At 38.7% G+C, this 21,588-nt stretch overlaps 1 protein-coding gene across 1 annotated transcript in view; it reads left to right on the top strand.

Annotated features, from left to right (window-relative positions):
* Window positions 1-21,588, top strand: part of foxp1b (forkhead box P1b) — a 221,997-nt gene that overhangs the window by 183,717 nt on the left and 16,692 nt on the right. Inside the window, exons 7-13 of the mRNA XM_073851298.1 lie at window positions 1,408-1,600; window positions 6,499-6,606; window positions 12,440-12,527; window positions 13,785-13,868; window positions 17,853-18,057; window positions 19,427-19,503; window positions 20,230-20,331. Of these exons, the coding sequence (XP_073707399.1) occupies window positions 1,408-1,600; window positions 6,499-6,606; window positions 12,440-12,527; window positions 13,785-13,868; window positions 17,853-18,057; window positions 19,427-19,503; window positions 20,230-20,331 (857 nt within the window). The remainder of the gene's footprint in view (window positions 1-1,407; window positions 1,601-6,498; window positions 6,607-12,439; window positions 12,528-13,784; window positions 13,869-17,852; window positions 18,058-19,426; window positions 19,504-20,229; window positions 20,332-21,588) is intronic.

Below are 21,588 nucleotides of genomic sequence, written 5' to 3'. Positions count from 1 at the left end.
TGAAAATTATGACAGTATTCAAATGAACTTCAAATGTCTTCTCCACTTTAATACCAGTTTCATGAAATAAATATGAATATATGTCTGAAAGTATGTTACAAGAAAGAGTACAACTTACCGAAATCCGTATTCTATCACATGTAATCGCTCAAACAGTATTTTAACCACGCGAAGACTGCAACATAATCGTCACGTAATGTCACATTTACCTCAGAACAAAAATATTTTAAGCATACTTTTAACCTTTAATTGTATAGTGTAGTACCAACTGACTACTATGTTTATTTTATAGCATTAGTTGAGATTTTCTTCCTTGAGAAAATTTGGCATGTACTGTACCTGATGTGCATCCAAAATAATCGATTTGAATTGGAAATCAAATCGAATCACAAGCTTGTGAATTAAGCAGAATCGAATCATATTTTGAAATTTGTGTCAAAACCCAGCACTAGTTTCCACAAAAATATTAAGCATTGATAATTAGAAATGTTTCTGGAGCAACAAATATTAGAATGATTTCTGAGATACTGAAGACTAGACTGCTGAAAATTCAACTTTGCCATCACAGGAATTACGTTTTTTTTATATATATTCAAATAAAGAAGTAAATTCATAGCATCATGTTGTGATATGTAAACACTTAAAGAGGTCCTTTAAGAACATGGCCACTCGAAGTGGGCTAATTTCATTGTCAGCCCTTTCTAATACTCATTCTGATAGCGCTGAGTTGTAGAGTCAGCTACATGAAACACTTGGCATATGTGGGTGCATGTAAGTGTTTGTGCGTCTGTCACAGAATTGAGGCAACATCTTGTCTTCAAGCAATTTTTCTTCCCACTTATCTTCTCTCTTTTTTTTCAAAGGACGCATGAGCCGCAGTGTGCTTGACTTGTTAAATGAGGTTTAAGTCGTCTGTGTCAATTGGAGGCGGTGCAAAACTTTAAGCATTTTGCACATTAACATGCTTTCGAGAGTATTACCCTGGGGGCTTGTTCGTTCTTTCACTTTCTCCCTCTCTCTCTCTCTCTCGCATAGAGGGATGTTTTTGTGGTCTTGTTTTGTGTGTGTGTGAGAAAGAGCTGGCTGACTTCCTTGTCAGAGAAATAATGGTGATTATTCAGATTTCATGCCTTGTCTGTATGTTAATTATTTACTTCAAGCATGAAATGTGCGTGAATGCCAGGGAATTTTTGTACACAAACACGCTTCGCGTAGCACGTAGGGGAAAAAGAGCGAGCGAGAGAGAGAGAATGGCAGAGCGTGAGGGTAGGCGCCGCGTATCAGCCTGTAGTGGAATAATTAATGCCCCCCTTTTGTTTACTGAGCCCTTGTTTTTTATTTAATTATGCCATGAGTAGAACCAGATTAGCTGTTAATTGATTTAATTATCCAATTTGTTTGTGGCAGGCATGATTCCAGCCGAACTGCAGCAGCTGTGGAAGGAGGTGACAAACAGCCATGTGAAGGAGGAGAACAGCGCGACCAATAACGGTCACCGGGGCCTGGACCTGTCGTCCCCCTCCCCCGTTCCCCCCAAAAACCACAACCAGCATGGATCCACCAACGGCCAGTACATCAGCCACTCGCTCAAGAGAGAGGGGTAAGATCACGCAGACACTGAGCCATTGGAGGAGAAAAGTTTGACTTTACTTTCGGTTGCTGACTTTGGTATTTGGCCAAAATCTGAGCGCAGTTTGAGATTTTGAGTTCTTGGCTTTATTGAAGCATCATTGCCTCGGTTGAAGGTGGAAATCCCTACAAGGGAAGCCAAATTGATGGACAGGTACCCACATGGCATTTCTTGCATATGAATATTCATTTATCACTTCTAAGTACCTTGGCATTTTCATTAAGGACCGGGCTTGTCCGCTTAGTCCTGTTCATCAGGGAATTCCAGTTAAATACCTGAGAGAATGGCACTGTTAGAACGGTTAGATTACTGTAATGAAAATAAAATCTCTTCCTTCCTTTTTAATTATTATGGCAACAGGCCCGTTTAAACGGAATTACACTTCATATTATATTCATTTTATTTTTCTAATTAACTAATTTTATTGATTTATTTATAAGGCAGGACTGTAACCTTTTTACTTTTGTATTATTCTCTTTCTAATTCTGAATAAATGCATTTTGTGCGTCAGACAAAAAAAGAGCAGGTAATTCAATACAGTTCTATGTACCAGTTGCACAACACAGCATAACTTTGCTAAATACTGTAAAGCTCTTGTAAAGCTCTGACACATAAAGATTTATTTGGAGGAAGCATTGCATCGCTCTGTCTTTAAGGAAGAGATTAATTTAGTTTATAACACATTTGCTTGTTTTCATGTGCTGAGGCCTGATCTTTGAACCGCTGGTGAGAAGCCTCCAGGCACTGTGAGCTCATTTATTTGTCTCTCTCTCTCTCTTCACATCTGACTCAGATTTGGCTGATCAAAACCAACGTGTCATTATGAAAGCAATGCGAATGAAAACACATTTAGTGCTGCAAAACAAGCTCTATCTGAAGGTAAAGCGAGAGTTCAAATATACGTGTAGCTGCTTTTTCTACCAGTGTAGAACAGAATAGAGTTCATGACAGCTTTACTCAACATGTCAAGGGTTATTTAAACTAGCCATGATGTCACTGATGCTTTCTTTCTTTTTCTTTCTTTTGTTCTTTCATTTATGCTACACAAAGAGGTCAAAGGAGCCTTGACTCACTATTGATTGTATAGTTGTGTGATTCTCCATTTAGGAGCACTTTTGATTTGTTTTGGTTACTAGAATGCTTGGAAATCATACTCGTAAACAGAAAAGTTCCTAAATATGCTGTCTAGGTAGACAACTCACTGGTTTATTAAACCGAGTCACTCACTCATATGCTCGCTTACTCTATTTCCCTAGCTATTTTTCTCCCTCTCCCCTGAGAAGTAACAGTTTCCTCAAAGTGCATAAACAGCCAGTACTCTATGACAACACTACAACTCTTTTGTGCCATAGCAGGCTTGAAATGCTCAAAAAGACATGTTGAAAAACTCACTGCTTCACTCCCTGCCTCTCGCTCTGTGTCAGAGATTAAAGAAGACGTCAACAGCAGTTTAGCACTCATGCCGGGTTTTGTAGACTGAGTATCTGAGATCTGTCAGAAGAAGGGAGCAGGTGATCACCCCTCTCTTCCATCTGTTAGCTGGCGAATTAGCGCTGGAAAAGCATCCAAATCATTACTATTCGAATGCCAAAGCACATTAGAGAGACAGTGCTAATAACTTAGCGCTTTGATGATTTTCTGTGTAGCGTTAATATCCGTGTAGTTTTATTAGCAAACACATGCTCCATCACTACACCCTACGGGGCCTCCAAGAAAACGAAACACACTTATTTTCACCATTTTTAATCTGTAGGAGCTCCGTTGCTTGGAATCCGAGGTTTCGAGTGGATGAAATGAAATGTGGACTCATCCTCGCACACAAACGTTAATGAACTTTTAATTGATGTGGTTTTCCCAAGTCCCTCTTGTCGTGAAACAGGCGGGCGGCTGTGCGCTGATGGACTTGCTCTGCCCTAGCTCTCTCAGATTGGTTTACCGCCGGGGTCTTAAGCACCGCACAGGCCGTTTCATGTGTCATATAAAATCTGGCCAGTCGCTGCGACGCCTGCAACTAAAACCTTAAGTGCATCCAGCGGCATCATTCACTGTCTTTTCACTTCCGTCTTAAAGGAAGGAGAGAGAAACTCAATCACTTCGTACATGTTTAGACGCGATGCTCCCCTGCTTTTAGCAGCCTCCATCGGCTCCCACTGGTGCCTGCACAGAGACAACCACCGCATGCACACCCAAATATGATAAAAGCCTTCGACGTGTCAGTCCACCCGACCCATCGGTGCTCAGATAAGGGACAAAAAGCACTCATGAACCTGTGTGAACCTTTCTAAGGTGATTGGAAATGAGGTGTCTGCTATCTGACCAAAGCCCACCATGCCTATTCCTCATTTGCGACCCTGGACCACAAAACCAGCCTTAAGTAGCACAGGTATATTTGTATGCCAAAAATCATTAGGATATTAAGCAAAGATTATGTTCCATGAAGGTATTTTGCAAATTTTGTACCGTAAATATATGAAAACTTAATTTTTGATTAGTAATATGCATTGCTAAGAACTTTGGACAACTTTAAAAGCGATTTTCTCAATATTTAGATTTTTTTGCACCCTCAGATTTCAAATTTTCAAATAGCTGAATCTCGGCCAAATATTGTTTATCCTAACAAACCATACATCAGTGAAATGCTTATTTAAAACAAATACATTTTTAAAAATTGACCCTTATAACTGGTTTTGTGGTCCAGGGTCACATTTACTTTATTTTATTTTATCAGGGTCTGGGACGGGGTTAAACAAATATACAGATGCCTTCGATTTCTGCAGTTTTCAGTTCTCTTCACTGGAAGCGAAAGGGTGTCACCCTGTTTGAGTCGCCCCACTTCATTCTCCTCCCAGAATCCTTTAGGAATGCTACACTCGGGGGAATTAAAACCCAGACAATTTGTTTTAAAGAGATAAATAATCAGATTTGCCCCCCTAAACGAGCCCCTTAACCTCGCTTTTAATTGATCTTCAACTCTGCAAATGATAATTAAAACATTTTGGGGGGGTTGGGAGGGGACGTTTGCTTGGGCATACTGTAGAGGATTGAGTCGGGGGTCTGGGGATTTGCCAGTAGACTTAGAGGAGGAGTGTGTCTTTGATGATTTCTCCCCACATGAAGACGTGAGGCAGAGTAATAGTGTTGTGACAAAGTGCTCAGTTCCTGTCTGAGCTCTCCAGACATCAGACCTCTCTTCTTCTTGGTTAGGTCGGCAACGATGATGCTCGGTGCGTGATAATACGATCCTAAACCGTAATGCAATGAAAGATGATAGGACAGAGGCACGCTGTCTCACAGGAAAGCATTTAGGCTATTGCTGTAAGAGCCGATGAAGGATATAAATGCACATGTGGTGGTGTTTTTGATACGCTGGGACTTTTTAAAATTATTTATTTATTGCCCCTTTTTACGTTTAACCTTGAATGCAAAGCAGATGGCACCTTTTTGCTTGTTAAACGATAGTTTAAATTTAAATTTAAGTCTGTCTTCTTGTGGTTGTCTTATTTTTAAATAAAGAACTGGAGAAGTTACCACGCTTACACGCTGACGAGATCACTGACAAGCTTTGACTCTTTGTATTTGTTGTTTTTTCTGCGGAATGAATGAGGTCAGTGTAGAAAGAAAAACCATGGTGTCTGTCAGTCTTCCTCTGAGTTGTCGTTTAAAACCGTTTAGTCATCCATTGTTCGAAATGAGCTTTGTTTCCTGAATCACAAGCCCTTAAGCTTCTCACAACTCAACTCTTATTTATAAAGCTATAGCCAATGTCATCTTGGATTTAAAACAAGACGTGGCATGGCTTGTCTCTTGCTTAAAAAGGAAATAGATTCAACAAAAAAGTTTGCTTATATTTACATCAGAAAATACAAGATTATTGTCTTGAAATTGGCATGTTTTGTCTTGCACTGACAAAACCAAAAGGTTTTAAGTGTAAAATAAAACTTTTAATAATTGTTTTATATTTTAATGCATGCATGCATTTTATTTGTTTTTGTCTTCAGATATTGTATTATTTCATAAATGTAATCAGCTTTTCTTGTTTTTAAATCCTGATAATTGACGCTATTGAGAGTTTGCAGTTTAAATAGTTCTAAGCTTTGTGTTACATTAATTCAGCCAGATCTTAATTTCAACAAATGCCACTACATTCCCTTCTCCAGATAAAACCACACTGCTGAAATTGAGAAAAAAATTAATTGTGGATCTTCGCTGCTAAGCTTTATTGTGCCTGCGGTGTAGTTCATATGAAAGCGTGCTGCACTGAGCTGTTGACGACCCTGTGCAAGCGGATAAATTGATAACAGGTGGGGTATGTTTACTGTTTGCGCTTGGCGGGAGCAGGCCAGATGGATTTGGGAGCTTCCTGTTGTGGGAAACACTTGTTGCTCCAGGTGGACGGCAGAGGCCACGGTTCAGTGGTCGGGGCTAAAGGACGTGCTGTCTCTTAGAGCCCCGTGCTGCCCTGATCAAAGCATTCCTCTGTGTGCATCAGAGGAGACCCATAATTGGCTATTGATTGGCCAGCACCGGGCAGCTCAGGCGCTGTGATAGGCTGACAACTCCAACTATGCTGAAAGCAGGGATCACATGGTTGCGCTGATCATACACTTCCTGTAGAAGTCAGTGGTCATGTGAGAGTCGGTGCTGTGTCAATAAAACAACACGCTGCAGTGGTTTTTTGTGCTGAAGGGGAAGGTTTCTTTATTAGTTGTCATATTTTAGTGGATGAGCCATTAATATTACATCAAGTAGTATTATAGAGATTAATTACTCTTTAGCCTCTTTCATAAAAGTCCAATGATGCGTGAATATGCTGTGTATCAAATATTTGCAGGCTTGATATCACACTAATGTGTCATTTCTGCTTATAGATCAACGTTGGATGATCATTCTCCTCACAGTCACCCTCTCTACGGTCACGGCGTCTGCAAATGGCCAGGATGTGAAGCTGTGTTTGAAGACTTTCAGTCGTTCCTGAAGTAAGTATCTCACACAGACCCACATCTGGAAGTTTGAATCAGTTTTAATCAGATTCGAACTGGATTTTTTTTTTTTCTCATATGTGACCCTGGACCACAAAACCAGTCAAATGGGTCAATTTTTTTAAATTGAGAATTATACATAAATAGGACAATATTTGGTCGAGAAACAGAAAATTTGAAAATCTGCAATCTTAAGAGTGCAAAAAACTTAAAATACTGAGATAATCGCCTTTAAAGTTCAAGTGAAGTTTTTAGCAATGCATATTACTAAGTTTTGATGTATTTGTGGTAGGAAATTTACAAAATTTCTTCATGGAACACAATCTTTACTTAATATCCAAATGCTTTTTGGCATAAAACAAAAATCAATAATTTTGACCCGTACAATGTATTTTTGGCTATTGCCACAAATATACCCATACTACTTAAGACTGGTTTTGTGGTCCAGGGTCACATATATGATTCTAACTAAAACTAGTTGTCTTAGAACATACAGTTCCCCTGTTAGACTATTAAAATTCCCAGTTCAAAGGGACTAAAAACCAATACGAATCAAAACACCCTGAAGGAATTTTGAAATATCCAGTTGGATGTTATTTGATTCTTAAAGGATTCTTATTTGATCCCACTGGGATGCTAATCTTTTGATTTCAAATGAGAATTTTTGTGTGTGTGTTATGTTAGAAAATTTCCATTTGGATCTATTAGGATTATTTCTAAATCATTCGTCTAAAATTCCAAATGGAATCCTGGGCACATTTCTTTCTAAATGTTTCACTAACATTTTGTATGCTCTTATAAAAAAATCAACCTAGTGTCCCGTTACAGTATTTTTTCATTCCCTTTACTGGTCTTTTTTTTCCCTTTCTCTCTGTGTGGGCTGGGTTCTTGACGTGGGTGTGCGGTGTGCTGCTCTTTGCCTGCTCTCTGTGGTGTGGTTTTCCTCAGGGTTCTGTGCTGCCTGCGATAACTGCAGTCCCCATGGTGATTACTGACACTTTGTCCCAAAACAAACACGTGGGGATGTTTATCTACAGTGGCCCACATTCTGAGAGTACAGCGGGTTTGCCCTTGTCTGCCTTTTTACAGACAAGAAGAAGAGATCTTCTAGTTCTTTCCCTCTTTCTGTCTGAGTCTCTTCTCGCTTTTAGAAACATATTATTGGTGCTTGCTATTAATATGGCTCATTTTGAAGGTTTAGGCTTTTGAAAAAACTTTTTGTTGCAACGCGATCTCACCCAGAACCCCATAGCAACCACATATTAACACCCAAAAACCACCTGCAACATGAAAATTGTGGGAATGAGTTGTGCATCTCACTCATCTAAATTACCTACATGTTTTTGTTATGCACACTAAAATTAAAATCAGTTAAAAAATTGTATCAAAATTGTTTTTTTGTTTTGTTTTTTAAGCAAGGATGCATTACATTGATCACAAGTGACTGTGATAACATTTCAGATCTATTTCAAGCAAATTATTCTCTTTTGAATTTCTCTTCATTAAAAAATCGAGGTTTTCTCAAAAATATGAAACAGCAAAACAATGATAAAATGCAGCAAGTTTTCCATCGCAGAAATAAATTACATTTTAAATTATAATAATATATCACAATTTTATGAATTTTGCTGTATTTTTTTAATAAATGAAGCCTTGGTGGGCATAAACTCAAAAACCCTAAACTTTTCAACAGAAGTAAGGTTTCTCATTTTAATTTATTTTATTTTGAATCTATAGTAGAGCTCTATAAGCAGACGAAATTCGATCTGCATCACCTACACAAGCACTACACTGGTTTTCAAACCGTGTGCACTCCGACTGTTACATGGTTTTACCTGCAACCGGTGTCTGTTCACCTGACCACTATGTATTAACTCAACTGAATCAAGCCTGACCCATCCATGCTGTTAAAGTCCACTCTATACTGGCCAACACACAGCTCCACGCTCCCTAAATAACACCTAAACCCAAGATCAGGCTAAAGGTGCATGGTTTACACAGCATTCACCCTGATCCCTGCTCTGAGGAAGACCTGGGCACACTTAATCTCCACTATGTGTGTGTGTTTGTGATGAGATGATGAAAACATGTGCCGTGTGGCAGCAGATCAGTGAGTCTGTGTCAGGCAGGATTAGTCCCACTCTAAACAAGATATGACACTGTTCCATTATCCCGAGTTCAAACTAAAACAAGCCCGACTCAAAGACCCACAAGCCAAGACCAAAAAGGAGAAAAACGAGTGGTAAGCAGAACCGCAGCTGCACTCCTACTAGTTCTCTCAGTCTTGTGTGTTTTTTTATTTTTGTTCCACCTCTTTTTCTCTCAGGGTCGTTGCTCATGTGCTCCTCTTGCCAGGCGTTTTTAAAACCAGCCCAGGCTCTGTAAACACTTTTGCAGATAATAACATTATCTATCTCGAATCTGTGTTTACCTGTGGAGAAAAATGTAAAGAAGTGCATTCGCACTCTCCGCCGAGAGCTTAGAAAGAACATTTTCTGCTCTGGGGTTTTTTTAAACTGCAGATCTGTTACGGTATGTTTTTGGATTGCGGTTCACATGGTTGCCTTTTTTCTATAGGCCAAAACCATGATTCATCATTTGCTTATTGAAATAAGAGAAATTAGCATTTCAGAGCTGAATACGAGCGAGAGCGAGAGAGAAGTGCTCTCTTTAAGTACACTCTGCAATGTTTACACAAGTGTTTTTATCATGGCAACATCTTGTTTACTTTTCTTGTCTGCCCTAAACTGCTTGGAACATGTTGAGAAAACATTTGGAGACTCTCTACAAAGCAGCTTTTGTAAAAAGTGAGGCTGGGTGAGAGTTCAGCTGGCAGGCTGAAGGTGTTAACCGTCCATGCGCTAAACATTCCCACATGTACATCCTCCACCCGACGGGCCCGAAGAACCATAAACAGAAATCAGGGAGTAAATTAGCTGGATGATAAGAGTTTTCTGGGTAGCTAAAAATGAGCGCCTAGGGCGACGTGGCGAGGAACGGTGAGAGATGCACGCTAACGTCACATGGATCTCCGCAGGCCGAGCCAAAGGCAACAAGCGATGACGTGCGGCGGTGTTGTTTTAAACCATACGGATATTTATTATGTCTTTAAAGGAAAACATCTCATACCTAGTAGTGCTGGATGATAACATTTCCAATAAATAAAAAAGGAAGCGGCGATAAACCAATGTGTGTTTTTCCAGTGGGACAGGAAGGGTGGGGCAAAGGTTTATAGAACAGCTCGGGACGCTTTTACAAGAGGTCAAGGGCGTCCATGACCTGGGCTATTTGAAAGGTCAAACTCAGTAGTACTTAGACATCCTGTGTGTGAGTTTCGGTATTTATCCTTTTTTAAAATTCACATTGCTTCGTGATTTGAATACAGTTCGTACAGTATTAGTCTTAGAACTGGTTTCTGCTTACGGTTACCTATCGCAAACACGTGTAATGTATTTCTCATCCTGGAAAGGGTGTTTACCCATCACAGACAAGCAGTATGAGTAAATACAATCAGTAGATAAGCATAATTCTTTTACGTAATGTGAGAAGATAAGGAAAAACAGACGGATGTTTAGCTATTGGAACAGCTGCGCCTGTTTGGGAATAAACAATAGTTGGTCCGGCCATGGCTACAATAGAAAGACCTTTGAGGGTGTCAGCCTCCCAGAGCATCATTAAAACCTGGGGCTAAAGGACAGCTAGCTTCAGTGATATGTAAAATGCTGACTGTTTAAGTAATGTCTATTTAACTTGTTTTATTGTGGCCATTTACATTAGGGGCTGTCATCCTGCCAGAAAGCTTTTAAACAGCCTTCGTTTGAAGTCCAGAAAGTGACACATGCCAGCGCTCATAGTCTCTCCCGACGTCAATTCTGCCGTTCTCCGGAGCTCCTCTTGTCCAGACGCTCTTCCGAGAGGCTGCATTAAGGGCCATTTGAATATTTCATTTCCTATTAATTATGCACTGTGACTCTACATGTCATTAGAAGGAACGGAGGAGAGGACGGGGAAAAAAGAGAAACGTCCACTGTAACAAAGGATGAAAAGAGGTAGCGGGGGGCTCGCGGGGTGCCGCGAACTACGAATTCCAAAGCATGTCACGTCCAGCCGCGTTCATTGAAAATGCGAGACGCCCCGTACCTATTTTATCTCTGCACAAATGAAAACTGGGTGGTTGTTTTGAAATGTTTACATGATCCCTCTTCAACCTCTCCTGACTTCAAAAGCGGCTTGTTTTGAGTTGATTAATGTTGGAAGCCAGAACAGACACAATATAGTTTTAAACAAGGTGTGGATTTATCGTTAAAACACTCGCCGTCCCTAATCCTCGTGTTATTTTTATGCAACGGTCAATTGGGAATGTCTTTAGAGGTGTGTTCACACCGTGTCAACGTTCAAAAAGACACGTGGTATTTATATGCTCGTTCTGAAGGAAAACAGAGTCCGTTTTGACGCACGTTTAGATCATTTCCCTTTCAAGGTTGAGTGCTCTACTTCCGAAGTCAAAACCGCTCTCGGTCACGAGTGTTGTCGAGTGTGTTTTCCCCACAGCCGTGCTCGTATGTTGTCTTTATTCTTAATAATGGCGCCGCTGCCATCATGTCACGCCACCTCGCCAAATTTATTAGGCCATCAACATCAGTTCTGGCTCCCCTTGTCTCGGCCCCTGCTCAGGTCCGGGCACGACACTTTGATTTGCGGCGGAAGACAGTAAACGTGCATTTGGGAAGACGAGCACGTGGAAAACACTTCTGTTCCCTTCCACCAGCCTCTGCCTGGTGACAGTGACCTACATGGTCAGCGAAGATGCGATATAATTTATGATATATATAATATATTGGATCCATTAGCGGGCATAATGAAGTAGTGAAATGAAAGGGTATTTGTGAAATCAGTTCAAACATCCTGCACGGATTATGATTAAATGATTAATGAAATGCCCCTGCATAAGCATTTTCAAACCATAATTCATGTGAGGGCTGATAAAAATCCTCCAATCATATTTCCTTCACTCGTGAGTCTTATCTCCACCATTTTATATAAATCACCACACACACACACACACACACACACACACACAAAAAAGAAGTAGAGGTAAAAAAAAAATGGAAAGCTTGGCCCGCTTTGCCGAGGCCAGCTACTTATTTAGATTAGTTATAAACGTGCGGGGGAGAAAAAAAAGGTCTTGGCGGTATAAAATAATCATGCATAATTATATTCATAATTCAAGTTTATGACAGATTCCATCTCTTTTCTCCTTGTTGTCCTTTGCCTCTTTCCTCCTGGCTTCATTTGAGTTCTCTTAATCTAGATGACATAATTAACTGCAGAAGCCACCGAAAATAAGAAGAATCCATTAAATTTTTAAAAGCTGGGAGGGTTACGGAGTGCACGTATGCCGATTTATAATATCGTTTTTTTTCACCTGAGTTTGGTGAGGCACTCTCGTCTTCTCAACTTGGTTTCTGCAGGTTTGCGTGAAAACGGCCAGTTCGTGAATTATGCATGAGGCATGTAAAGAGCGCTGCTATTTCCGGTAATGCAAAGATCTTGTTAGAACACTCTTCATTTGTGTTTGGGGAATTTGATATTTGTGGATGTGTGGACATTGGCTTTATTTACTTTTTATCATTTTTAGTATGCGAGTATCTCGGGCCATTTTCACTTTTCCAATATGGAGAAATAAATGACTGCCCTGCAGAATGTGCAGATAATGTAATTCAATATTTTACCATGAAAGTTTTATCAAATGTTTAATAGATGGCTGTAAAATATGGTACTAAAATGAAGCCTGCTCTCTCTCTCTCTCTCTCTCTCTCTCTCTCCATAGACATCTGAATAATGAACATGCCTTGGATGACAGGAGCACGGCACAGTGCAGGGTACAGATGCAAGTAGTTCAACAGCTGGAACTGCAGGTAACATCTCATTTCTCCTTGTTCATCTCCCTTTCTGGCTTCTTCAAAAAAAAAAAAAAAAAAAGTTTGCTTCTCGTCTCTCTCTCTTTCTCTCCCTCTCGCTCATTTGCTCTCAAGTAGCAGCTCAGAGATAGAGGAGGGAGGGATAAAAATGAAATTATTTTGTACATTTGTGAGTAACCAGTCATTAAAAATGTGTTATGTTCGCATGACAGCCAGGCAAAGATATATGGAGTGCCCTGGGGCTAACTCCACAAGATAATTACATTTCCAATTTTACTGGGTTTTAAAGTCGTTTATGACTTTTAACTATTTGGCACCACAATAAAACACTTTGTGAAAAAATCCAGGCGCACCAACAATGGTGGGTGAGCTACCAGTCATTTCAGTGAATTGATTGACTCATTTTTACTGCATTGCTTGTTAATACACATTAATCGTGACAAATACTTACTGAATGGCATTATAGAGATGAGGTTGTATGGATAACGAATGGGAAGTTTTGATTTTAAGAGAAAGCAGACGAGTGCCAGAATTATTACTTTGAGATAAATCCAGCTCAATATTTATGTGATCAATATTTTCATTTCTTAATGCGTGCAACACCTTTATTCATTCTAGAAAAATTCACCCCAGGCATCAAAGTGCAATGATCATTCTCTATCTGCATGCTCATCTCTCCATACATTAGCCATTTATGCTCTATTCAGATGCTTGATACGACAAATAAAAGTAGTCTTTTATCTAATTTTATATCATACTGCGCCAAAGCAGAGAGAAAAGGCTGCACATATAGATTCAGAAGTAGTAGCAGCAGCTGAGAGGAGCAGAACTGAACCCAAAATCAACATAATCCTAAGTAGATCGTAGAGATCATTGCTGCCAATGGTTTCTATGATCTACTTAGGCTTGCAGGGTTTTTGGGCAACGCAGCCCAGGTCAGTGTGTGTGGAGGTCAGAGAGGGCCTCTAATGTTCACTGTGGATTCACTTTGGTTGAAGTAACTATGACTGAGGGCTAGAGCTTGTGTGTTAATTTCAGTGGCTAATAAACCCTTAGGGTTGTGTCTGTGTATCAAGTGTAAAGGTCACAATGTGTCTCAAAAATCATATGTTTGTCAGTTTTCCTTCCACAGTGGGTTATTTGGTTTACTGATAGCTAAATGAATATTGCATTAAAATGCAGGTTAAAAGGCCTAAATCTTTTCTCATTTTAATTATAATTTGTATGTCTTTTTTCCTGTTTTTCTAATTAAAGTTAGCGAAAGACAAAGAGCGTCTCCAAGCAATGATGACTCATCTTCATGTGAAGTCTACAGAGCCCAAACCCGCCCCACAGCCAGTGAGTACAGCACTCTTGACATCTCAGCATCTTGACTCGTGTCCCAATTTGCATACTGTCTGTAAATAGCATATGAGATTAGAATTAGTGCACAACAACTGATAGTATGTTGAAAATAGTTTGCCAAATGTACAAAGATGATATACTTTCACTGGTGGATTTTTAGAGTGTGTCTGTGTGTGCTTTAGTGGTATGCTGGTCACAGCTCAGAGGAGTTTGTCATTCACTTTCAGTATTTCTTGTTTTGATATAAATAAAATGAAAATGCATGTTAGTCCTAATATTTGAATGCTTTACACACTGCAAGTGCAAATTATAAGTTTTAAATTGGGATGCATTACCTTGCACCCCTTTTTCCTATTTAAGGTTATATCTGTTTATAAAGTTAAAAACATATTCCTTAGAAATTTTTACTTTATTTAATGGAGAACAAGTGTTCACAAACCATTACAAAAATTAAACTTGATCATTGATCAGTCACATTCTCTCCTCTCGTCGGTTTGCTGAGCATGCTAATCATTTATTTACTGCTCAGGGGCCCTGTGGTGCTCAGGAGCCCAGAGATGGTGTCCTGGGACGGTGGGTGACAATAGTTTATTCAGTGGAGCTTTGCCTCTGTCACACGCTGATTGTTTGGATTAGCATTTGTACAGAGGTATCTGACACGGCGATGCCTGTGTATAAAAAAATTGGTCTGAGATGCTGATAGTGTTGTTAGACTGCTACCTCACCCCACGGGATTGAGGGGAATCAGCTTGTAACAGAGAGGTGCTGTTATTGTGTGCTTAGTAGCCTTTGTTTAATCTTACAGTGATAACTTTAAAATAATTAGAATATGTAGCAAAGACCTCAGTGAAACCTTAGCTAAAATGTGTTTATAGATCCCACTTAGTGACGTTTTACTCAACAGCATTGTTGTACTAAAAGCCTTGACATTTATTTTGCAAATTCGGTCATTTGCTTGGCTAATGTTGGAACGTGTGTTTAGTTTTAGATTCACGTTTTCACTCGTAAACAAATTAGATGTTTTCTACGGCCTCAAATATACTGCTCATTAATCTTGCTCCAGTAACATTCATATTTATCAACAGCTCATTTTAAGAGGTATTTCGCCTCAGGCCGCAGTTGTTTATGTGTTTGCGCTCGCACATGTGCGTCCACGAGTTTACGAACGAAGGTGTCACTAAGCGTTCTCATCAGCAATCTGACCTTTTCATTGTCCATAATTAAACAGCACATTTTTTGTTGTTTGTTTAGCTTTTTTTAGCAACTTGTCTCCTGCTTTCCATGGCAGCTTGGCAAGTCAAAGCCAGTATAATTAGATCACCAATTACCATTTAATTATTTTCAGTCTGAAGTCTCATTTTGCGCACGTACTGGAGAGCCCCCAAATGGTACGGGGAAACAAAAGGAGGGCCATTACTTGCCTGTCTGGGCTATTGTAGAGGCTACTCGATGTTTGCGCTTGAGGAATATGGATAACAAAGCTTTCTGATGTACACAGAGGTTGAATATGTCCATACTATCAAAAAAGCTCTGGCCCAAACTGAGTTCCTTTTCTTATTCCCACTTACTTTTTTAGACTAACTTAGACTAAGTTGCATTTTTCACACACAAAAAAAAAAAAAAATAGATAATCACATTTCTTGCTCTATTTTCTATAAGAAAAGTTGAAACTGAATGACAAACTAATTTGCCTTCTTAAATAATAAAAATATAATACAATTTTTAAGCTATATTTTTTCAGTAACACTTTACAATAAGGTCCATTAGTTACAGTATTCACAGGGCTCAAGGAATTTCTGGAATATCATCGAATTTTAAAAGGTCTATTCCAGACATTGAAAGTCAGGGAATTTTATATTTATTTTGTCCAAGTCATAGAATATCAGGGATTTTTGTTTGTTGCTTTATTTATCAAATTGTAATTTTTCTATACTTTTTTTGTTGTTGTTGTTTCACATGTTTAGCCTATTGTTATGGTTAGGTTATAGTTATGAAAGCATAAAAACCATAAAATTATTTCTGTAGAAATAGTACAGAAAAATATAAAAGTGCATATGTGTGTTTTGCACTAAAAACGTCTGTGAACAAATCAGAATCAGAATGAGCTTTATTGCCAGGTATGTTTACACATACTAGGAATTTGTTTTAGTGACAGAAGCACCACAGTGCTACAGAATGACAGTGACAAGACGATACGTATTATAAAAAGAACAATATACAAATATACAAGACAGACAATGTGCAAACAAGTAAATAAAGCTTGCATATGGATGGATCTGATGATTATAGGTCATGGAAATTCAGCTTTTTAGTCAGTGAAAGTCAGGGAAAAGTCTGGGAATTTGACTTGGAGTGGGAACCCTGTAGTAAAATGAACAAGACTTGTACAGCATTTATTAATCTTAGTTAATTTGAGCATTTACTAATGCATTATTAAAATCAAAAGTTGTGCTTGTTAACATTAGTTAATGCACTGTTAATTAACTTGAACTAACAATGAACAACTGTATTTTCATTAAGTAACATTAACAAAGATTAATAAATACTATAATAAATTTATTGTTCATTGGTTGTTTATGTTCGTTAATACATTAACTTACATTAAAGGAACCTTGTTGTAAAGTGTTACCATTTTTCTATACAGTAGCTTGGGATGATAACTGGTACTGTATGGTGTATTTTAGCACAGCTGGATCTCTTTACCAATTAACAACAAAAAAAGCAAAAAAAAAAAAAAAAAAAGGTTAGATAGGCATGAAGACAATGACATGTCAAGGATGAAGCTTCTGTCAGCCCTCAAATTTCTTTATTATGTACCTGTCTATCAAACGGAGCATCTGTATGGTAATGACCGTTAATAGGGTGTGTGGTAATTGCGTGGCCTGCGACGTATCCGCGTGGCGGGGGGTTAGATGTTAAACACTGTCTGTTGGTTTTCACTCGCCTCGTCGCCGTCTGCACTGTCAGCGGCGCCATTATAGAGCAAAATTAGACATCTGATACCTCCAAAGCAATTGACAGCCGTGACATTTCATTAATTTGCTCACCCAATCTGTAGGCGATTGTGGCGCAGGACGAAAAAACCCACCTCCGCGTGCCCTCTCGTTGTTTTTTCTTTGCCCCGTCTCTGTTTGTCCTTGCATTTGTCGTACGGCCTCCCTCATCGTAGACCGCAGTCATGTTTAATTTGGTAACAAGGCCTCCTTTGGCAAATTAGCAATTAGAACAATTTGGTGGGGGAAATATGTATATCTGTCATTAGGTTTTTTTCTCATCTCCTACAAATTAATAGCAGGAGCATCGGGTCAGGCTCGCATTTTCCACTTCAATAGAAGAGGAAATGTGACACTGACGACTCGACGTAGCTGCTGGAAGCGAGAATGCACCTTAACTAACCCGCTGGTTAATTAGTTTACCTTATAGCCGTTATTACTAACCCCCCACCTCGTGCCACTTGATAATGGAGGAAGAAAGTGTTAGAAAGTATTTCTCCAGAAGAACCATCTTATGCCAAACCTGATGAGGGTCATTCAGATGTGATGTTTAATCGTAGTATCACCCCTGTAAGTAGCCACTAATTAGGGTCCTTACAATACAATTTGAGCCTGTAATTAGTGTAGATTGACCTCTCTCTGTCTGCGGCTTATTAGGAGCCTCTTAGGGCTCGGTGAGAAACTCATTCCATCAGCCAGCAAGACTGCTACCGCCGCCCCGAGAGCAAAGAGAGTGAGCAAAGCATTCTGGGAGCATGCCAGCAGACCAAACAAAGAGGCGACCAGGGGGATGTACGCTATTTGCTTGCAGAATGATGGACGCGGAAAGCGAAAGCATGGTGTTTACAAATATTTACAAACCAACATGCCACCAATGCTCCTCTACGGTGCAAAGATTGATTGGATGGTGTGTTAACAATTAGCGTCGGCAGGCATCAGCGGTGACTAACAATGCTGTGCCCTGTTTGCATTCTCTTATTCGCAGCTGAACCTGGTCTCCAACGTCACCCTGTCCAAGACGGCTCCCGAGGCCTCGCCGCCCCTCAGCTTGCCCCAGACGCCCACCACCCCGACGGCCCCCCTCACGCCACTCTCACAAACCCACTCCGTTATCACCCCCACCAGCCTGCACAGTGTCGGTCCCATGCGCAGACGCTACTCGGACAAGTACAACATGCCCATATCTCCAGGTACAGACAAACTGCTTGGAAGCTTCTTTGTGACATATAGTGCATGAATCACACTGCAAAAAATGCTTTTCTTACTTAGCTTTTTGTCTTGTTTCCAGCCAAAATATTTAAAAATTCTTAAATCAAGATTGGATTTTCTAGACGAGTAACAATTATTGTCTTGTTTTCAGAAAAAAACAAGTCAAAATTATTTGCATTTTTCTTTGAAACAAGCAAAATAATCTGCCAGTGGGATAAGAAAAATAATCTCGTTTTCTGTTTGAAATAAGATTTTTTGAATTTGGCAGATTATTTTGCTTGTTCTAAGCAAAAACTCAAGCAAAAACTAAGCAAATTTTGACTTTTTTAGATATTTTGCCTGAAAAGAAAAGCATTTTTTGCAGTGCATTAGGATCAGTGAAATGAATAGAGAAGCGAAAATATTACATTCGTTTAATTAAAAAAATATAAAACAATTTAAAAAATTGAATTTACTATGTTACAAAATGTTTTGTCTAAAGAAGAACACTCATTTTAGGACTATATTTTAGGATTTTTTTTTAGGATTTTAGGATTTTTTTTCATGACAAGTAACTGCATGTGACCTTGGACCACAAAACCAGTCATAAAGGTCAATTTTATGAAATTTTGAAGATCATCATCTGAAAGCTGAATAAATAAGCTTTCCATTGATGTATAGTTTGTTAGGACAATATTTGGCTGAGATACAACTATTTGAAAATCTGGAATTTGAGGGTGCAAAAAAAATCTAAATATTAAGAAAATCGCCTTAAAGGTGGCCAAATGAACTTCTTAGCAAAGTATATTACTAATAAAAAAATAATTTTTATATATATTTATGATAGGAAATTTACAAAATATCTTCATGGAGCATGATCTTTACTTAATATCCTAGAAAAAGCAATCATTTTGACCCATACAATGTATTTTTGGCTTTTGCTACAAACATACCCCCTTTTACTTATGACTGGTTGTGTGGTCCAGGGTCATATATTTTCCCACAAATTATTATTACTGTTACATGTCTGGATTTATTCTTGATTTTATTTATTTATTTTTTAATATTTTTTAATAAATAAATTAGTACAACAAATACTACCATGATGTATAATTACTTCAGGAATGTAAATAGCGTACCATTATTTATTTACTTATTTTCACTTTTTAACACGGTAATGAAAATGTGATTTTTTTTTCACAATTTGTCTTCTCTTATATGCTTCTTTGCCTTTTATATGGAACAAAAGCTTGAGGCCTTGGTCACAATTTACACTATAATCTGTCACAAATTACAATTTCATGTAATATGAAGTGTGAGCAGGTTTCTTTAGTCGACTTCTTAACATTTGTGTGTGGTCTTTGTGAACAGATATTGTCCAGAACAAAGAGTTCTACATGAATGCTGAAGTACGACCTCCTTTCACATATGCTTCGCTAATACGACAGGTAAGAACGCAGCCACTTTTGCATGACATGTGTAACCCACCCACTGCATTGTAACTGAGCCTCCACACTTCAGATTTTACATGCATATATGCAGTATAAATATTCAGCGTTAACAAAGTTCTTTAAAGACAAACCCCTAAACCCTCTCCAGCACAGCCGTTAAATTTCAGATGCAATTTAACAGCAGAGCTCAAGATTAGCCATCTGCAAATGAGCGTGAGAGCACTTGCTGTTCATAGAGGGGGCAAAAAAGCCCATATATAACAATTGCTTTTGATTAAGTATTACAGCCAATGTGATTATTACGGAATTCATTTCACACAACAGTAGGAACGGGGGCGTCTTTGAGATGCCCAGTCAATTATCAGGCCTGAACCGGTAATCTGTGATCACACGGGCATTAATCTGGGCCCAGGATAATTGCCGCTTTATAATCTGGCTATATAAAATAGTTCTTTTTTTTTTTTCTTGTTCTGGTCGTTTAGCGGAAAAGGATGTACTCAAATTGGCACATTTGCATAAGGAAGCGTTCAGTAAACAAAGTAGCTCCCATTTGAGAACGGAAAAGCGTGGAGCTGTTTTACATGCACCCTCAGATCAACTTTAACGTGACATACCATGTGCATCTCACTTTGTTTTTGCTCCAGGTTTGAACGGAAATGAAACTGCTTTTTGCTTATCAGCATTTGTGTGTGTGTGTGTGTGTGTGTGTGTGTGTTTTTCCAGGCAATACTAGAGTCGCCAGAAAAACAGCTAACACTAAACGAGATCTACAACTGGTTCACGCGAATGTTTGCATATTTCAGACGCAATGCAGCAACGTGGAAGGTGATCTCACAATTCCTATTTTCTATTTCCTGCTTTCACTAATATGAAATGAATTTGGAATTTTCTCAGCAGTTGACAATAAAAAACATTGAACTAAAAAAAAACTAAAACTTGATGTGTGGAGGAACTATTGGGTTCACAATAACTCCTGCCAATAGAAAACCTGCAAATAAAATGGTGCAATTAAAAAGCCATGAAATTAGATCTAATTAAAATGTAAAACGGAAATATTTTTACTAGTGTTTTTGGACTTTTAGACGCCACTTGATATTTAAGTTCTTTAAACAAACTACCACTGACAAACATATTTCTGTTCCCAGATATTAAGATATCATAACATAATGAACTTTAAAAAAAATCTGAATTATTTCAAACAGAAACCATGTAAAAAAATTGGTGTAATTTATGCTATTTTGCCCAATGAGATTTAGTCAACAAGTTCAAATTACCCATCGAAAGTATGCATTTTTTTCCCCAGATATGATTTATTTCACTTAATGGTCCTTAGAAGTTTCTGGAAGAGACCCCCTCTTCGTTTGGATTTATTTTGAAAGTGTTTTTGGGTTTTCTCTGGAAGAATTTCAACAGCTTTAAGGGGAAATCTGGTCATTTGAGTAGGATGTTTTCCCCTGGCAGAGTTTGTTGAGCATTGGCATTTAACTCAAGCGTTTTCAGTTTCCGTTTCTGAAGTGAGGCAGAAAATGATGAACTATCTGTGACTTTTACCAGAGCTGAATGATAAAGCACCAGAGTGACAACACCCACACAGGCCTCCATCAATCAATGAGGGCTTTATTTACTAAATATCACCCGCATGTTGTACAAATGGCCTGATGAAAGGGTAATTTATAAGAACGCAACAAGCGGAGCATGTTAGAATTACATCCCTTCCCCTCATTGTTCAGCTACGGTGCTAAAGTCATAACTGCCAAAGAGGCATGTTTATCAGACTGTTTGTGCAGTCTGGAATTTTGTTGGTAGTCCAAGGTGCTGCTACAACTGGCTCTTGATCAGTGCATTTCTTTGAATAGGGAGTGTTTTGGAAAATAGCAAAAACTGTGTGCTTTCTTATGCCCTTCAAGGCTGTTTATTTGATCAAAAATACAGCAAAACTATAAATGTGAAATATTTTTATAATTTTAAGCAACTCTTTTCTATGTAAAATCTAAATTACTACAGTGATGGCAAAGCAGAATTTTCAGCAGCCATTACTTCGGTTTTCAGTGTCACATGATCTTTCAGAAATCATTCTAATAT

Source organism: Garra rufa, chromosome 12 (assembly GCF_049309525.1).
Source record: "Garra rufa chromosome 12, GarRuf1.0, whole genome shotgun sequence".
NCBI classification, from domain to species: domain Eukaryota; kingdom Metazoa; phylum Chordata; class Actinopteri; order Cypriniformes; family Cyprinidae; genus Garra; species Garra rufa.
Note: the sequence above shows the minus strand (reverse complement) of the source record. Positions and strands in the feature narration are given on the sequence as shown.